At 41.0% G+C, this 17,755-nt stretch overlaps 1 protein-coding gene across 1 annotated transcript in view; it reads left to right on the top strand.

Annotated features, from left to right (window-relative positions):
- Positions 1–17,755, top strand: part of LOC308676692 (cullin-1-like) — a gene marked incomplete at its 5' end in the record, with an annotated part of 384,730 nt that overhangs the window by 346,455 nt on the left and 20,520 nt on the right. The window contains 3 exons of the mRNA XM_081342685.1: positions 3,538–3,630; positions 9,515–9,562; positions 9,641–9,723. Coding sequence (XP_081198811.1) covers positions 3,538–3,630; positions 9,515–9,562; positions 9,641–9,723 — 224 coding nt within the window. The remainder of the gene's footprint in view (positions 1–3,537; positions 3,631–9,514; positions 9,563–9,640; positions 9,724–17,755) is intronic.

The raw sequence follows: 17,755 nt of genomic DNA, 5'->3' as shown, positions 1-17,755 counted from the left end.
CCTTCGAACGGCGGTTCCTCCGGCTGCAGCTCGTGGATCTCCTCCCGGGGGTGGTGGCTACGGCAGACGGCGGCTATGTGGCCTGTTTTCTTGCAGGCCCGGCACGTGGCGGACCGGAACTTGCAGAGGCTGCGCATGTGGTTCCCACCACACCCTGCGCACCTCTGGGGAACGGCGGTGTTGCTGGGAGGCCTGGGCCTGTCTTGGCGTCTGGCTCGCTGGTCAGGGGTCGACTTCCGCTGGAGGAGGTCGATGCTCAGGTCGTCCTCCTCTGTGGCCCCTTGCCGGTGGACGCTGGTTGCCTGGTTGCCGGGCCGGGTTCCCTGGCAGGCTTGGATGGCCCCGCAGGCCGCTTCGTGGGCTAGGATGGCGTCCTCGGCTTCCTGGAGAGAGACCTCCTCTCTTTCGAACAGGCGCTCCTGCAACCGCCTGTCGCGTAGGCCGCAAATCAGCCGGTCCCGTAGTCGCTCCTCCAAATTTGTGAATCTGCAAGCGATGGCAGCTTCCCGCAGGGCGACGAGGAAGTCGGCGCCGGTCTCGTCGGGGCGCTGGTCCCTTTTCTCGAATTGTGACCGTGCGGCCACCTTGGAGCGCCGGGGCCTGAAATGTGCGTTGAGCCTGGCCACGAGGTCTCGGTACGCGACGGTGTTGATGGCCTCCTGGGGAAACAGGTTCGCGGCGACTTCCAGCAGCGCTGGTCCCCCAAGGCAGAGCAGGGTGGCCGCCTTTGCACCGTCCTCCGATATCTGATTGAACCGCATGTACAGTTCAACGTGAGCCAGGTAACGGGTCCAGGTTTTGGGGCGGCGGGTCTCGAATTCGCGGGGTTGTCCGGCTCTAGCCATGGCGGCAGTTGGTCATGGATGTGGCGCTTGGTGTTGCCGGTTCGGCTGGCGGTCGTGGGGGGAAGAAGGAAAAATGCCTTTCCCTTCAGCTCGCGGAGCGTTTCCCCAGTGACTTCAGCTCTTGGTCGGCAGCAATCCCACCATCGTCGCCACTATTGTGTAGTGGGTCCGACGCAAGAGAGACGCCAGCCGGTGTGTGAGTTCAGCTCTTTATTGGAAGGGGAAGTGAACTGGGGAATGAGGGCTACCTGGCCTCCTTATATACCTGGCCAGGTAAGCTAACAGCCAATGGGGTTGGCCCTAGGTTTCCCGCCGAAACTGTCCAGGCCAACGCTGCCTGGTGGCTGTTGCTATGCAGGTGCCTGCATACATAACAGCCTCCAAGGTCCCTTCCAGCTCTATTCTATTCTATTCATGCTGCAGTTCTGCTGGAGATGCCTGGGGAGTGGATTTACCCTGTTATCTGGGAACAGTTTGATCCTGTTGGACCTGAGGAAGTGGACAGGGTCCTTTGGACTGTAAGCATGGCCACTTGTGAATTAGATGCATGTCCCTCCTGGTTGGTCAAGGCTGCCCAAGAAGTGACATGTGAGTGGGTCCTAGCAATGGTTAATTCATCCTTGAGGAAGAGGGTGTTCCTGGCACCATTGAAGGAGGCGCTGGTGTGTCCTCCTTTCAAGAAGCCATTGCTGGACCCCATAATTTTGGACAACTTTCGTCCAATCTTCCACCTTCCTTTTTTAGGGAAGGTGGTTCAGTAGGCAGTTGTGCTGCAGCTCCAGAAGATCTTGGATGAAATGGATTATCTGGACCCCTTCCAGTCAGGTTTCAGCCCCAGATATGGGACAGAAACTACATTGGGCAGGCTTTTGGATGATTTCTGGCAGGAGTGGGATGGCGGTAGTGCATCCATATTAGATCTTCTTGATGTCTCAGCGACTTTTGATCCCGTTGACCATGGTATTTTTTTTGCATCAGCTTTGGGAGTTGGGGATGTTCTGTGCTGACTCACCTCCTTCCTTGGAGTCTGGTCCCAATCGGCATTGATAGGGGGCAAGAGATCCAGTCTGCACCCCCTGATCTGTGGGGTGCTACAGTGCTAGGTACTGTCTCCACTTCTTTTTATGTCTACATGAAAATGCTGAGTGAGATCATCCATTACCATGGGATGAGGTATCAATATGCAGATGATATCTAGTTGTACATCTCCATTCCTGGTCAACTAAGTGATGCTGTGGATGCCCTCTCGCAGTGCTTGGAAGCTATGAGGGTCTGGATGGGGAAAAACAGGCTTCAGTTGAACCCTGGTAAGACAGAGTGGCTGGGTCTCTTCTATATCTGGAAGTTTACCATCTTTCATTCTGGGTGGGGTTGCACTGCCCCAGATGGACCTGGTCATCCTGGATTCACAACTCCTGCTTGAGGAGCAGGAGGCAGTCATGGCTAGGAGGACCTTTGCTCGGCTTTGTATTGTGTGCTAGTTGTGCCCCTTCCTGGATCGAGAGGCCCTTCTTTCAGTGACTCCTGCCCTGGTCATCTCCTGTATTGACTACTGCAGTGCGATCTACATGGGACTACCCTTGAAGAGTATCTGGAAGCTGCAGCTGGTGCAGAATGCAGCGATGTGAGCAGTTTGGGGCACCCCTCGGGTTGCGCATATAACACCTTTGCTACATGAGTACTGGGTGCCAGTTTGCTTCCAGGTCCAATTTAAGGTGTTGGTTATCACCTTTAAAGCTCTTTATGTCATGGGACCAGGTTATCTGAAGAACCATGTTGCCCCTATTTTATCAACCCATCCCAATTGGTCAGGCAGGGAGGGTATATTATGGACCTCATCATTTAGAGAATTTTGACTGGGGAGGTCTAAGATGAGAGTCTTCTCTGCTGTTGCCCCCACTCTATGGAACAACTTGCCCCCAGAGGCAAGGCAGCCCCCCACTCCTAGACCTTTGGAAGAGGTTCAAAACCTGGCTCTGCCAACTAGCCTGGAGGTCTCAGAGTGTTATGGAACCCTGGGGATGGTTGGTGGGTTGAAGGGGCTCCCTCTGCCTTTTAATTTTGTAATTATTCTGTAATTCTGTTTTTACCTTTAACAATGGTTTTTATATGATTTTATTGTTTTATTTGTAAACTGCCCAGAGTCACACAAGTATGATGGGTGGTATAGAAATTTGTTAAATAAATAATACTAGCATTCTAAAATTTCCATCTCCTCTCCCTCTATGTATGTTGCTTGCCTTGTCTAATATACTTATATATTGTTTAAACAAGCACACAAAATATATTAATAATATATACCAATATTAATTGAATATTAATAATACATAAATATGTCTGTTGAAATTATATAAATAAACCATGTATAAATACAGTCCCATGAACAGTTAATTTATATGTATATATTTTGTACTTATTGTAGTTCTTTTCAGGCTCTTGATTTTTGCTTTTTCTTAGTTGTGTGATCTGAAAGCATTCATTGGGCATTAGCTAATTATTGAAAATATGGTTATTGATCTACAGGTAATTTTCAGCTTGTATGAAATGGCAAGCAATAAGCAATAAAGAATTGTTTTGTCCAAAAGATAAGGTTTAATACTGTTCTGTTTGCTCTGTGTATAAAGCAGATAAATTTCTTCATGTGACTTTGAATATTTATTCAAATAAAATGGTTATTTCCTGCTTTTTTAAGGCATCTACATTTCAAATGGCAATCTTGCTGCAATATAACACAGAAGATGCCTACACATTTCAGCAGCTGACAGATAGTACTCAGATAAAAATGGTAAATCTTCATATGTTACTATATCTTTAATTCTTACTGTATAATATTTAGTTTAGTCAAAGAGTTAAAATACAAAACGCTAAATTATTTAAAAGCAAAAAAAGGAATAAAAAATACAAGACATTATAAAGAAAAAGTGTCTTAAAAAAGAAAAAAAGACTAAGACATATACACATAATATCCTCTTTAGTTGAGTGCAACAGTGTAATACAACAGTGTTACTTTCCCACCCCTTTTAAACCGCTAAACCTGTTTACAATCTGTCATCTATATACTATATTAATAACAAAATAGTTAACAGAAAAAACAGTAATAAACATATAAAAGTATAAAAGTGATAAGAATTAATAATAATAAAAACAAGATTGAAATTCCAAAACCCTCTGTTAACAAACTGTTATTGTAATCAACTCGTAGAAAATTTACCATGGCTTCAATGCCAAATCATCCAAAATATTAACCCTAATTGGTCCCAGATAAATATTCATGTTTCTTTCTTACAGTGAGGGAAAAAATATTTGATCCCCTGCTGATTTTGTACATTTGCCCACTGACAAATGATCAGTCTATAATTTTAATGGTAGGTTTATTTTAACAGTGAGAGACAGAATAACAACAAAAACATCCAGAAAAACGCATTTCAAAAAAGATATAAATTGGAACTTCCAGTTTGCGTCATAGTGATGTAGCCAAGGGAATGCGGGGCTCCGCTCCCCACAGCTGATTTCACCCTGCCAGGGGGCCCTAAAGGGGTCTATAGTCGCCCCAGAGAGGCGATGAAGGAAGGGACCCTCGTTGATCACAGAAAGATGGTCGACCCGTTTGATCTCCAAACCAGTAGCCTGAAGCTACTGACAACCGAAGAAAGAAAGCACTAATTAGCAGATCATAAACAGCGTGCTTGGAACTGGGTGAGAATACTGATCCTTTCTCTACTACTTTGATACTTGATTCCTTGGAAAAGAAAAATTCCCAAAAAGCAAGAAAGTCCCCAAACGCGAGAAGGAAGGGGATTTTTGCCCCACCCTTCCAGAGAAATGAAAATGGCAGTCCAATTCTTTTGGGGGGACAAAAACAGAGAAGTACATAATACTAAAGTGGAAGTAATACAAAGACATAGCTTTGACAAACTTGAGAACTGGGAGAACTGTTAAGATTTTTCTTTTTGAAAGAATATTGGGGTGAAGTTTAAGAAACTTTAAAGTTTAAGAAATAATTTTTCACTTTAAGTGTTGGAAAATAGATATCTAAGGACATCTAGTGGTGGAACATGGTACAGCACTAATTTTGTTCTGTCTGGAGTGAACTTGGTGCAAAGCCCAGACATAGATAATTACTTAGCTTCTTTGATGTTTGGTGAAGCTCTTAGGTCAACAGAGAGCAGCTGGCAACAGAGAAAAACATTCTGGGCTATTCTCTGCATGATGGGAGCTACAACTCTTTTGAAACTTGCTGACCCTCTTGGATTACAAAGGAAAATTTGCCTTTTGGTTACTTTTGCCTGGGGGAGACTTATGGACTGCTCGTAGGGTGGTTGGACATTTTGGATTACATACATCAGTTGATTTATAATTTTTGGATTCCTGGACAGAAGAACTGTTATAAAACATTGCTTTTGGTGGTGGACCTATATTTTGGAACTTATTGGACTATAAAGGCTACAAACAAAGACTAAAAGAACTATATGAGATGATTTTAAATTTAAATTTAATTAGTATATTGTTGTATTGACTATAAGATTGGTCATGTTAGATAAGGCTAGCACTTGGGGAATATAATAGATTTGACAGACTACTTGGAGGGTGGAAACAAAAATGAGCACTGCACACCTAGCTAAAATTGGTAAAAAACCATCCCCAGCATCTGCCCCCGAAGCCCCCAGCTTGGTATATCAGAGAGAAAAAGCTAACAATTTCCAGAAGAAAATGCAATCTATACTGCAATTAATTCAAGAGGCAATTGTTTCACACAAAGAAGATTTAAGAAGAAACTATGATGAGACTAAAGGCAATCTGGATAAGATAAATGAGCAAGTTTTTAACCTAAACTGACAACTAGAAAACCATTAGAATATTGACTATAAAGAATGAACAAGGAATTCAGAAAATAGAAGACAAATCAGAGGAAACTAATCCAAAGACGGAGGATATAAAGGAAGAAAATCACAGACTGGTGCAGACAAAGAAAAACCTGGAAGACTCAGCGACAATACTGTAAATGGAAAAGGCATCTCATCCCTCAAGATTTCAGAACACACCTGAAGATAAGGAAGAAGACTTTATAGAATGGATTATAGAGCCTTTAGGAGAAACGTTAGAAATTGGGAAACAAGAAATGAAAAGAGAAGCTGAGGGAGAAGGAAAATTGGAGTTTTTCAATGAATATAAATGGGTTGATACCCCCCACCTCAAAAATATCTGACCTAAATGGTTTTTCGTATTTCAAATAGTACCCATAAAAATAGAGAAAAACATTTTTGACAACTTAAATATACTGATTTGGAAATTTATCTGGCAAAGGAAGAAAGCTAGAGTTAGATTAAAGAAAATAGAGGACTTGACCTACCGGAGGGGGCCTTATAACTACCAAACAGGTGTTTGAACACGGCTAAAAGAAATAGATAATAAACCTTAGACACAAAAAGATCATTATACTTAGAAGGATATGATTTACAATTAGGATGTTACACTTTTTTATGCTATGAGAAATATGAAAATATTAGGATGGCTTTTAACAAGGGAAGCTTTTGCCCACCTAAACTTAATCAATGTTGAGAAAATTATAACCTATAAAGATATTTTGAAGGGAAATCAAAATTGAAATATTGATTTAATAAGGTGGCCTCAATGGCAAATACAATTGAGATATGAATTGGCTAGAATAGATGTTATAAACTGGAAATATTTGTATTAGGTATAATGTCAGAAAAATATGATGTGGAAGTATATACTGAATGTTGCATGTATTGATAGTAGTAAGAATTGTATTTGTTTATTTTTATTTATTTATTTATTTTATTTTTTTAGATTTATATACCGCCCCTCTCCAAGGACTCGGGGCGGTGTACAGGGCAATTAAAACACTAACAACACACAAGGTATAAAAATTAAAATAAGATTAAATCAATAGCCCTAAGGTATAAATACATTCTAAAATTTAAAATTTTTAAAATTTAAACTCTAAAATCCAATCCCTCAGTCCAGGCCAGCCTGTTCAAACAACCAAGTCTTCAGGTCGCGGCGAAACGAGCAAAGGTCGGGAGCCATCCGGAGCTCAACTGGAAGCTGATTCCAGAGGGCAGGCGCGCCCACAGAGAATGCTCTCCCCCTGGGAGCCGCCAGTCGACATTCCCTGACCGACGGCACCCTGAGGAGGCCCTCTCTGTGGGAGCGCACAAGGCGATGGGAAGTTAACGCCGGCAAGAGGTGCTCCCGTAAATAACCCGGACCCATGCCATTTAGGGCTTTATAGGTCATCACCAGCACCTTGAATCTCACTCGGAAGACAACTGGAAGCCAATGCAGCTCACGGAGCAGAGGTGTTACATGGGAGTATCGGGAAGCCCCCATCACAACTCGTGCGGATGCATTCTGCACCAGCTGGAGCCTCCGAGTGGTATTCAAGGGCAGCCCCATGTAGAGAGTGTTGCAGTAGTCTATCCGAGAGGTCACGAGCGCATGAGTGACTGTGCGTAGGGCGTCCCGCTCCAAATAGGGCCGCAACTGGCGCACCAGGTGAACCTGGGCAAAAGCCCCCCCTAGTCACAGCTCCTATATGATCGTCAAAATTGAGCTGTGAATCAAGGAGGACACCCAAGTTGCGAGCCCTATCTATAGGGGGGTAACACCTCACCCCCTATAGATAAAGATGGAATAGAATGGACAACCCGAGATGCCGATACGCACAGCCACTCGGTCTTGTCAGGATTTAGACGAAGCCTGTTCCTCCCCATCCAGACCCGAACTGCCTCCAGGCAACAGGACATCACGGAGAGGGCATCACTGAGTTGATCTGGGGTGGAAATAAAAAGCTGGGTATCATCAGCGTACTGATGATACCCCACCCCAAAACCACGAATGATCTCGCCCAGCGGCTTCATATAGATGTTGAACAGGAGAGGCGAGAGGACCGACCCCTGAGGGACTCCACAAACGAGAGGCCTCGAGGCCAACCTCTGTCCCCCTGTCAACACCAACTGCGAACGACCCAGAAGGTAGGAGGAGAACCACTGTAAGACAGTGCCACCCACTCCCAACCCCCTGAGGTGCCGCAGTAAGATACCATGGTCGATGGTATCAAAAGCCGCTGAGAGGTCTAATAGGACTAGGACAGAGGAGCAGACCCTGTCCCGAGCCCGCCAGAGATCGTTCACCAGTGCGACCAATGCCGTCTCTGTGCTGTACCCGGGCCTAAAGCCCGATTGGTAGGGGTCCAGATAATCCGCTTCCTCCAGGAACAGAGGAAGCTGATGAGCCACCACACTCTCAACAACCTTCGCTAAAAAGCGAAGGTTGGAGACCGGACGATAGTTATTCAAAATAGCTGGGTCCAGGGCAGACTTCTTGAGGAGGGGCCTCACCACCGCCTCCTTCAAGGCGGCGGGGAAGCTACCCTCTCTCAAAGAAGCAGTTATTACTGCCTGGAGCCAGCTTCGTGTCCCCTCCCACGTTGCATAAACCAGCCAGGAGGGGCACGGGTCCAGTAAACAAGTGGTGGAACTCAGCCTCCCCATGATCCTGTCCACTTCTTCCAGAGTCACAGGATCGAATTCTTCCCAAATAATATTCCCAAGACCGCTCGATTCCCCATCATCAGACTCTGCCCAGTCGGAGTCCAATTCAGCCCGAATCTGAGCGATTTTATCCGCCAGATATTGACTAAATTCCTCGGCACGACCCTGCAGGGGCTCCTCCCTCACCTCCTGGTTCAGGAGGGAGCGAGTCACCCCAAACAGTTTAGTGCTCGAAAAATGAAGAAACACTACCTGAAGAAGAGATAATCAAGAAAACACCGGACTGTGTAGAAATGGACAGATCGATATTGAACGATAAAGAAAAAGAGGACATAGAATAATTTTAAATATGAGATATAGTTTATCATTGGCCGGAAAAAGGGGATAGAGATTAGGAATTTAATATGTATTATTAAGTAAAAAATGGACTCAGACAACACGCTGTTTACTAAGCACTTATGATCTGTAAAAAATAGAAAATTAATAAAATACTATATATTTCACTGTAATACCACCTCTTATCAATTACTGATGGATTGAATACAATAGGTCCAATCTGCAAAGCCAATCTATGTTCCCCCCAAAACTGAGATAAGATTGTTCCCTAATTAAATGTAATAAGTCCATTTCCCAATCTCCTTCAAGCCCCTTAAAAAAGACCCATTTGCCACTTATCCACCCAGAGAGTTCTCTGATATTATATAAAAGCACAGGGTTGAACTTCAGGAAGGTGTATGAAGTCGAGAATGTTATTTCGGAGTCCATGTTTCTCTGAATATTTTTCACAGTCTGTGTTGTTTCTGAGTCCATATTTACTGCTTTGAAAACAAGTTCCTTTTGTGAGTTTAAAGTATTTAAAGTCGGTTTCTTCAGAATGTTTTCCACAGTCCTTATGAGTTCATCAAACCTTTTAGAAAAAAATTCAGCTTCCTTGATTTTTCTCATGTATAGCACAATTTCACTTCTCTTAATATTACGTTTAACTTAATCTGAGTTTTTTCCTGTTTAAATGCAGTTTGTACATGGTCTTATAAAAACTATTAAGCTAAATGTATTGTTGCTTATGTTCTTCCCTATCAGCTGTAAAGCTTATAACTACAGAATGAATTAGGTATGGTATTAACTCATTTTCTTTACTTTTTTACTTTTTAGGATATATTGGCACAAGTACTTCAGATTTTATTAAAGTCAAAATTGTTGGTGAGTTCTTTTCTTTTGGGAGGGTGGAGAAATAATGTGTTAATATGTTCTCACATTGCTTGTCTTGTGTTTTCATAGGTTTTAGAAGATGAAAATGCAAATGTTGATGAAGTGGAATACAAGCCAGACACTTTGATAAAATTGTACCTTGGCTACAAAAAGTAAGAAAGATAGTTGAATAAAAACACCTAGTCACAATTGTTTTTCTTAGGATGGTAGAGTAAATATTATCCAAAAAGTTCTATATTTATTAAAGATAGCAATGATACGTATGTTTGCATTCTTGTCATAGTACTATTCCAGTCAAACACTCACAACTCTGTACCAGTTTTATTCACACTGTAAATGAATGGACAATTGACTACAATTAGATCTAGATCTTGGCTTTCATAACTTTTTTTAACATCTTGCAGTACTGTTCTTCAGCTGTCAATCAAGACTAGAATTCAGGTCATGTTTCCAAAGCAGCCAAATCTTACATTCCCTGAACAAACACAAATCCCAAGGTGTAAGTTGAAACACATTTGTTTAACTGCAATATTTTTAGAATGTAGAATATCCTTTTGTAATGAATAAGCTCATAATAAAAAGAGGTAACAAAAATATCTGAATATTCCCCTGTGATATTGGTTACAAGATTCTGCTCCAAAAATGGTGTTCCATGCAAGTTAGGGTTTTCACAATTGCTTCAGAATTGAGTACACTGCACAAAAATACCCATAAATAAACATAATAAAGAATACTTCCCCTCAAATATTGTATAATAAAAATTTTTATTTGGTTTTAATAAAGTTTACTAACTTCTGTTTTTCCACACTTTTTGATAAACTTATTTGTAGTGAGACATGCAAGTTACTGTGTTACACAATAACATAGTTACTAATGTGGGAGTACATAGGCAGTCATTTGATAGTTTTATGATCTTTCAGATTAGAGTTAGAGTTAGGATAAGGGGCCATTGAGACCACAGGTAATGTCCTGTTATATTGCACCTTCCATGTGGATTCACAGACTTATTTTATAACTCCTTACCTGACAAAATATCTGGGAAATTCCAATTTCTTTTCTGTACAGCTGTTACTATCAGATCAGTATGATCGTTAATTTGAATGTAGCTAAATTCTACTATACAGGTAAGTCCTCAACTTACAACCATTCATTTAGTGACCAAAGTTACAACAGCTCTGTAAAAAATGACTTACAACTGGTTGTCACACTAATGACCACTGCAACATCCTCACAGTCATGTGATCAAAATTTAGGTGCTTGGCAACTGGCATGTATTTATGAAAATGGCAGCATCTCATGGTCCTGTGATTGCCTTTTGTGACCTTCCCAACTGGTTTCTGACAGGCAATGTCAGTGGGGGGAAAGCTGGATTTACTTAGTGACTGCATGTTTCACTTAACAACTGTAGGGATTTGCTTAACCATAGCAAAAAAGGTCATAAAATTGGGCATGATTCACTTAACAACTGCCTTGCTTAGCAATGGAAATTCTGATCCCAATTGTGGTTATAAGTCGACTACCTATACCAGGCATGTCAAACTCGCGACGTCATGTGACGTCGGGCAACGTATCGTGACTTTTTCCCCATTGCCGGCAATGGGGAGGGCGCGGTTTTGTTGTGATGCATCCGGCCCATGGGTCAGCAGTTTGACATGCCTGACCTATACTGTCTGTAAAATTAGGCAGATTTTAGCCACCCATCGATGATCTCACCATTAATTGTAGTACCCTATTATGTCTTGTTCTGTTTCATTTTATTTTATTTAAATTTGAAGACAGAATGAAAGCTGCCAGAATGAGATGAACTTGAAATACCCATTGGACTGTTTAAAGCTTCAGGAGAATTGGTTCGTGCTAATTGCCTTATTTGAATAAATATGGAACAAAGATTGAGTGACATGCAAGAGAATATGCAAGTTACAGAATCATTGCAATAATACTTCACAAAACATTTTGCTTAAGATATTTCAAAGAATACAGCCATACATGGACAGAGACATGCCAGATGAACAGGCAGGTTTCAGAAAAAATAAAGAGGCAGGAGATCAGTCAGCTAACAGAAGAGGTATAAATAAAGAGAGCAGCTGTATACCTTTTCTGTGTTGAAGATAGTAAGGTAGTTAATTTTTGTAGATCATACTAGTAGGTGGAATATATTAAGGCTAATTGCAAGAATATCTGATTGTTCTTCTGAGTAATCTTTGAAGCAACTGTAACAATTGAGATAGGAGAAAGAGTGGTTCAAGAAAGGGAAGAGCATGAAATATACATATATTGTCCATATAACTATTTAATTTATATGCTGAATATATTTCAAGACTAGTAGGATTGGGGGGAAAAATGTTGGATCAAAGCACTAACAGTTTGAGCGACACAAACTTTTTGTTAACCAAAAGTCAAGAGGACAGAATAAATTATCACAGGGAAAAAAATGGAATGCTGTTCATTGTCAACCTGTACACTTAATAAAGTTTCTGCTGAGAGCCAAGAAGTGAAGCTTCTGGGTTCTCCATTCATGAAGATGGTTAATATGGTGAAGAAGTAAAAGTTCTTTATTATCTCTATAAAAGTTGATAATTACAGAGGAATGTATTCACATGCTGCAATAAGATTGTGAAGTATAAGGGACTTCCGGTGGCGACGCGACGCTGAAGACAGCCATCTCCGGGCTGTCCGCTCCACGGCTTTGTTGAACTGCCGAAAACAGCGCCGATCAGCTGTTTTGGTGGTTCGGAAGCCCCCTCCTCGGGAGAAGAGGAGGGGGTGAGGCCCCAGGTAGGGGTTGAGCTCTCCGGGGCCGCCTGAGCTTTTAGTTCGGGCGGCTGAAGGATCGAGCCCCCCCCCAAAGCCTGGGTTTGCTCCGGGCTGCGCAGCGCTTCTGCTCCGTGCTTTTGGGAACAGAACCAAGCGTTAGCAACCACCCCTGCCAGAAGGAAAGACTTTCGAGTGTGAAGAGGCAGGCAGAGCGGTACAGGAGGTCAAGGTGAAGTGGACTTTTGTTCTCTAGCTCAATGGACTTTATGGCTTTTAAAAGTGAAAGTGCGTAGTAAGTGAAAGTGGGGGAAGATGGCGACTAAAACTTCTAAAGCTCTCCGGAGTGCGGGGGCTTCCCCGGTGCAACAGACCTCGCTGCAAGCCTTACTTCCTCCTGCACCTGCTCCGGCACTGACGGTTAAGGATTTACAGGATGCTTTGGAAAAGCATTCACAACAAATATCAGATATTATAGATGAAAAGATGGAAAAGCTGGAGGAGAAGATGGAGGAGAAGATGGAAAAGCTGGAGGGGAAGATGGAAGAGAAGTTTACAGCAATGAGGGCAGACATCTTGCCTGCACTTGAAGGTGTGGCTGTATGTATTCAATGTTTGGATGAAAAAATGGAGGATCTTAGTCAAAAGAATTCCAGACTAGAAGCAAAAGTTTTAGAGAATGAAAATATAATGGATAAAATGGATGGAGACTTGACTCTCGTCCAGTACCACCAGATGGAGTTTGCTATCAGAATCAGAGGCTTAAAAGAGAATCCTAAAGAAGATTTAAAGCAGATAGTCTCTGAGGCTTTGGAAGCGGTACTGGGACAGCCAGCAGCTGAAATTGAGGGACGTATAGACAAAATCTTTCGTGTGAATTCATGGATTGCAAGGCAGAGGAAGTTACCTAGAGATGTGGTGGTTTATTTTACAAAGAGAGCAATTAGGAATGAAGTTATCCAAGTTGCTTATGATACTAAGCTTGTGGTTGCTGAGCAAGAAGTTTTGGTTTTAAAAGAGATTCCTCCAAGAATTTTAAGGAGAAGGAAAGATTTTGCTTTTTTGGCACAGGAACTTAAGAAACGTGACATTAAGTTCAGATGGGAGATACCAGTGGGCATGGTGGTGATTCATGAAGGTACGAGACACCGTTTGGTCACAGAGATCCAGGCACGTGATTTTTATAGCAAAGTTTTAAAAGCAACCCCTCCACCACTTTTGGAATCTGCAAAGAAAAATGGCGAGGGAAAGCCTCAAGGTGCTGAAGGAACACAGACAGATGAGAAAGGTACTGGAGGGGATCAAATTACAGCTTCATCGGCAGATGCTAGAGAGCAGAGGATGACGCGTGCCGCTTTAAGACGAGTGAGACAAGAGCAAGAGCAAGATCAGCAGAAAGTTATGGAACCTCCAAAGCGTACCTATAGCGAAGCTGTGGGAGGGGCGCGGCCTAAGGAAGTTAAGGGGATATGCAGGCATGCTCCAGAAGCTTCGGGACGCCAAGAATGGCGACTAAGTTCCTAACTTGGAATGTCAATGGATTAAACTCACCACAGAAGAGAAAGAAGGTTTTTCAATATTTAAAACAATTTAAGACTGATGTTATTTGTTTGCAAGAAATGCATATTAGGGTTATGGACCAAAAGTACCTGTTGAACTTAAGGTTGGGTACGCAATTTACTGCTTCTGCAATGAATAAGAAAAACGGAGTGGTTATTTATGTCAAGAATACTCTGACAGCGGAACTAATAGAAGCAGATAAACAAGGAAGATATGTTATGATAGATCTGCTGTTAGAAGGCAAAAAAACGCTTTTAGTTGGACTGTATGCTCCTAATCAACAACAAGATGACTTTTATAGATCACTACATACTAAGATTACCCAGATGGATTTTAAATCTTTTATTTTTATGGGAGACTGGAATGGTGTCTTGGACGTACAACTGGACAAATGTGGTTCTTTTAAACATGCCCCGAGTCATGCTAGATTGCCTAAATCCTTTTTTGAAATGAAGGATGATCTGGAATTGCGAGACATTTGGCGAGAAACACATCTACATGAAAAGGATTATACTTTTTTTTCTGATAGACGCCAATCTTTTTCCAGGATTGATTTTATATTATTGACTAATGATTTTTTTTCTAGGATTAAGAAGATAAAGATTTGTGCAAGAACTATATCTGACCATAGTCCAGTCTGGTTAGAGATTAATAAGGATAATAGAAATAGGCGCTCTTGGCGCTTAAATGAGAATTTGTTTAGAAATCAGAGTAATGTGGAAGAATGTAAAAAGCAGATGAAGGACTTTTTTGAAATTAATATGAACAAGGATACTTCTATGGACATGGTTTGGGATGCTAGCAAAGCCTATATGAGAGGGGTGTTAATATATATGAATAATAAATACAGATGTAACTTTGAAGTCAGGAGGAAAGAATTGGAGAATGAAATTAGGGAAAAAGAAAAGGCCCTAATTTTGAATCCATCGGACATGAAGATTAAAGAGGTTATTAATTTGTTAAGAGGACAATTTGATAAGTTGATGGCTGATCAGGTGGCAACTAACTTACGGTTTGCTAGGCATAACACTTTTTGCAATGCCAATAAACCAGGTAGGTGGTTAGCCTACAGGTTAAGGAAAAAACAAAGGGCTTCTAACATAGATAAAATAGAACATAAAGGCAAGGTTGTGTATCAACAGGACCTTATTAAGGAAGCCTTTGTGGACTTTTACTCCAAATTATATGCTAAAGATAAGATTAATGAAACAGACATTGACGTATATTTGAAGAATGCTAACATCCCGGTTCTTACACAAGAACAAAAGGAAGAGATTAATCAATTGATAACAGAAGAAGAAATTCTTTTAGCAATTAAGCAACTGAAGGTGGACAAAGCGCCAGGTACGGATGGACTGACTGCGGTCTATTACAAAAATCTACAATTGGAGATGATAAAGCCATTAAGGGAATTGTTTCAGACAATTCAAAGGGGAGGAAGGGTGCCTCCGTCTTGGAGAACTGCTTTTATTTCCTTGATTCCGAAGGAAGATCAGGATGTTACTCAAGTAAGAAACTACAGACCAATATCACTTTTAAATACGGACTACAAGATATTTGCTAAGGTTTTAGCTAATAGATTGATGAGGGTTTTGCAACAGATGATTCATGGGGACCAAACTGGGTTTATCAGTGGTAGACAAATGAAAAATAATGTGAGGCATATAGTTGACTTGGTGGAGTTTTTGGAAAGGAACAACCAGATCCCTGCGGCGTTGTTCTTTTTAGATGCTGAAAAAGCTTTTGATCAACTGGATTGGCAATTTTTGATGAAAGTTTTAGATAAAATGAATTTTGGGGATAAATTTTTACAACCAATTAGGGCATTATATCAAAAACAAACTGCCCGAATAATAGTAAATAATAGTTTGACTGAAGTATGCAATATTGAAAAGGGCACAAGACAAGGGTGTCCGTTATCACCTCTATTATTTGTATTAACATTGGAGATATTATTGATAAAAATACGGAATTCGGAAAAAATTAAGGGTATTCAAATTAGAGATCAGGATTATAGACTGAGGGCGTTTGCAGATGATCTGGTTGTTACGGTGACCCAGCCAGAAAATTCTGTTGTGGACCTGATGGAGATAATAATGCAATATGGGAAGGTTTCTGGATTTAAGGTTAATGTACAAAAAACTAAAATATTAGCCAAAAATATGACATCTTCGCAAGAGGCCCTTTTAGAAGGGTTAACTGGATTCGAGATTGTTAAAAGGGTTAAATATTTGGGGGTGTATTTGTCACCCTCAAATGCAAAGTTATATAAAAATAATTATGAAAAGATATGGGGAAAAATTCAAAAAGAACTGGAGAGTTGGGAAAAATTGCAATTGTCTTTATTGGGAAGAATTGCAGCAGTGAAAATGAATGTCTTCCCTAAAATTTTATTTTTATTTCAAATGATACCGATTCTTAAAAAAGACTCAAATTTGGAAGAATGGCAACGGGGTATCAATAAATTTGTATGGGCAGGGAAAAGGCCACAAGTTAAACTTAAGATTATGCAGGATACGCATGAAAGAGGTGGTCTTAAAATGCCCAACCTTAAATTATATTATGAAGCTGCTGCGTTGTCAGGAATAAGTGATTGGATTAATTTGACACAAGGGAGATTATTAAATCTTGAGGGCCACGACTTGTTATTTGGCTGGCATGCATATTTACTGTATGATAAGAAGGTAGATAATGTGTTTAAAGTGCATATTTTAAGACAGGCATTGCTGAGAGTTTGGAAGAAGTATAGACATAAGTTAGACTACAAGATACCGTTGTGGGCAATTCCGAAACATGCAACAGAAAATATAAATGTAGGCTTCAAACATGATGTGACTATGTACAAGGAGATCTTAAGTTTGGAGAGGAACGTATGGTGTTTGAAGCCGTATAATTTCTTACAAGATGAGAAGATTGTTCAAACTTGGTTTCAATATGGTCAATTACGTGCCAGGTGGAAAGAAGACCAGAAAATTGGTTTCTCAATGACTGACGAAAATTTGGTAAAGCAAATTAGAAATCAGGGTCCAGCACATATCAAACGGATATATCTTGCATTGATAGAAATTGATTCAGAAACAGAACTTGTTAAAGATTGTATGATAAAGTGGGCTCAGAATATTCAAGAAGTCATCACAATGGACACTTGGGAAAAGATCTGGGTGAGAAACGTAAAATTTACACAAGCTCAAAATTTAAGAGAGAACTTTTACAAAATGTTTTATAGGTGGCATTTAGATCCTAAAAAGCTTGCAAGTATGTATCCGAACTACCAACCTAAATGTTGGAGATGTGGTGGCGAAGACGCAACATATTTTCATATATGGTGGACCTGTAAAAAGGTTAAAGCTTTTTGGATTAAAATCTGGTGGAATATGCAGAAGATATTTAAGCAAAGGATAAAGTTTTGTCCGCAGTTGTTCTTATTGGGCATAATTACAGATACTACTGTTGTGGATACCAAGTTGATGCTGAACTTAATTACGGCAGCAAGACTTTTAGTAGGTCAATATTGGAAGAAGGAGGAACTGCCGACTATAGAAGAATGGACTCTAAAAGTTTCTGACCTGGCGGAAATGGCAAAGATTTCGGCCTATTTGAAAGACCATTTGCAACAACATTATATTATGGAGTGGAAAAAGTGGATTGATTATATCCAGAACAAATATGGGACCAAAAAGTTTCATTTAGCATTCATATAAGTTTTTTTTATATGATATTAGTATTTTTTTGTAGTCATTTCACATGAGCTAGAGTGCGATAGACTTAATAGTTTATTGTTGTTAGCATATGGTTGTTTATGATTGGTTTTTTGTTTTTATACCTTGTATTTAGCTCTGGGAAGTCGGGGGGGAGGGGGGAAAGGGGGGGAGG

The sequence above is a fragment of the Vipera berus genome (assembly GCF_964194415.1).
Source record: "Vipera berus genome assembly, chromosome: W".
Taxonomy (NCBI): Eukaryota; Metazoa; Chordata; class Lepidosauria; order Squamata; family Viperidae; genus Vipera; species Vipera berus.
Note: the sequence above shows the minus strand (reverse complement) of the source record. Positions and strands in the feature narration are given on the sequence as shown.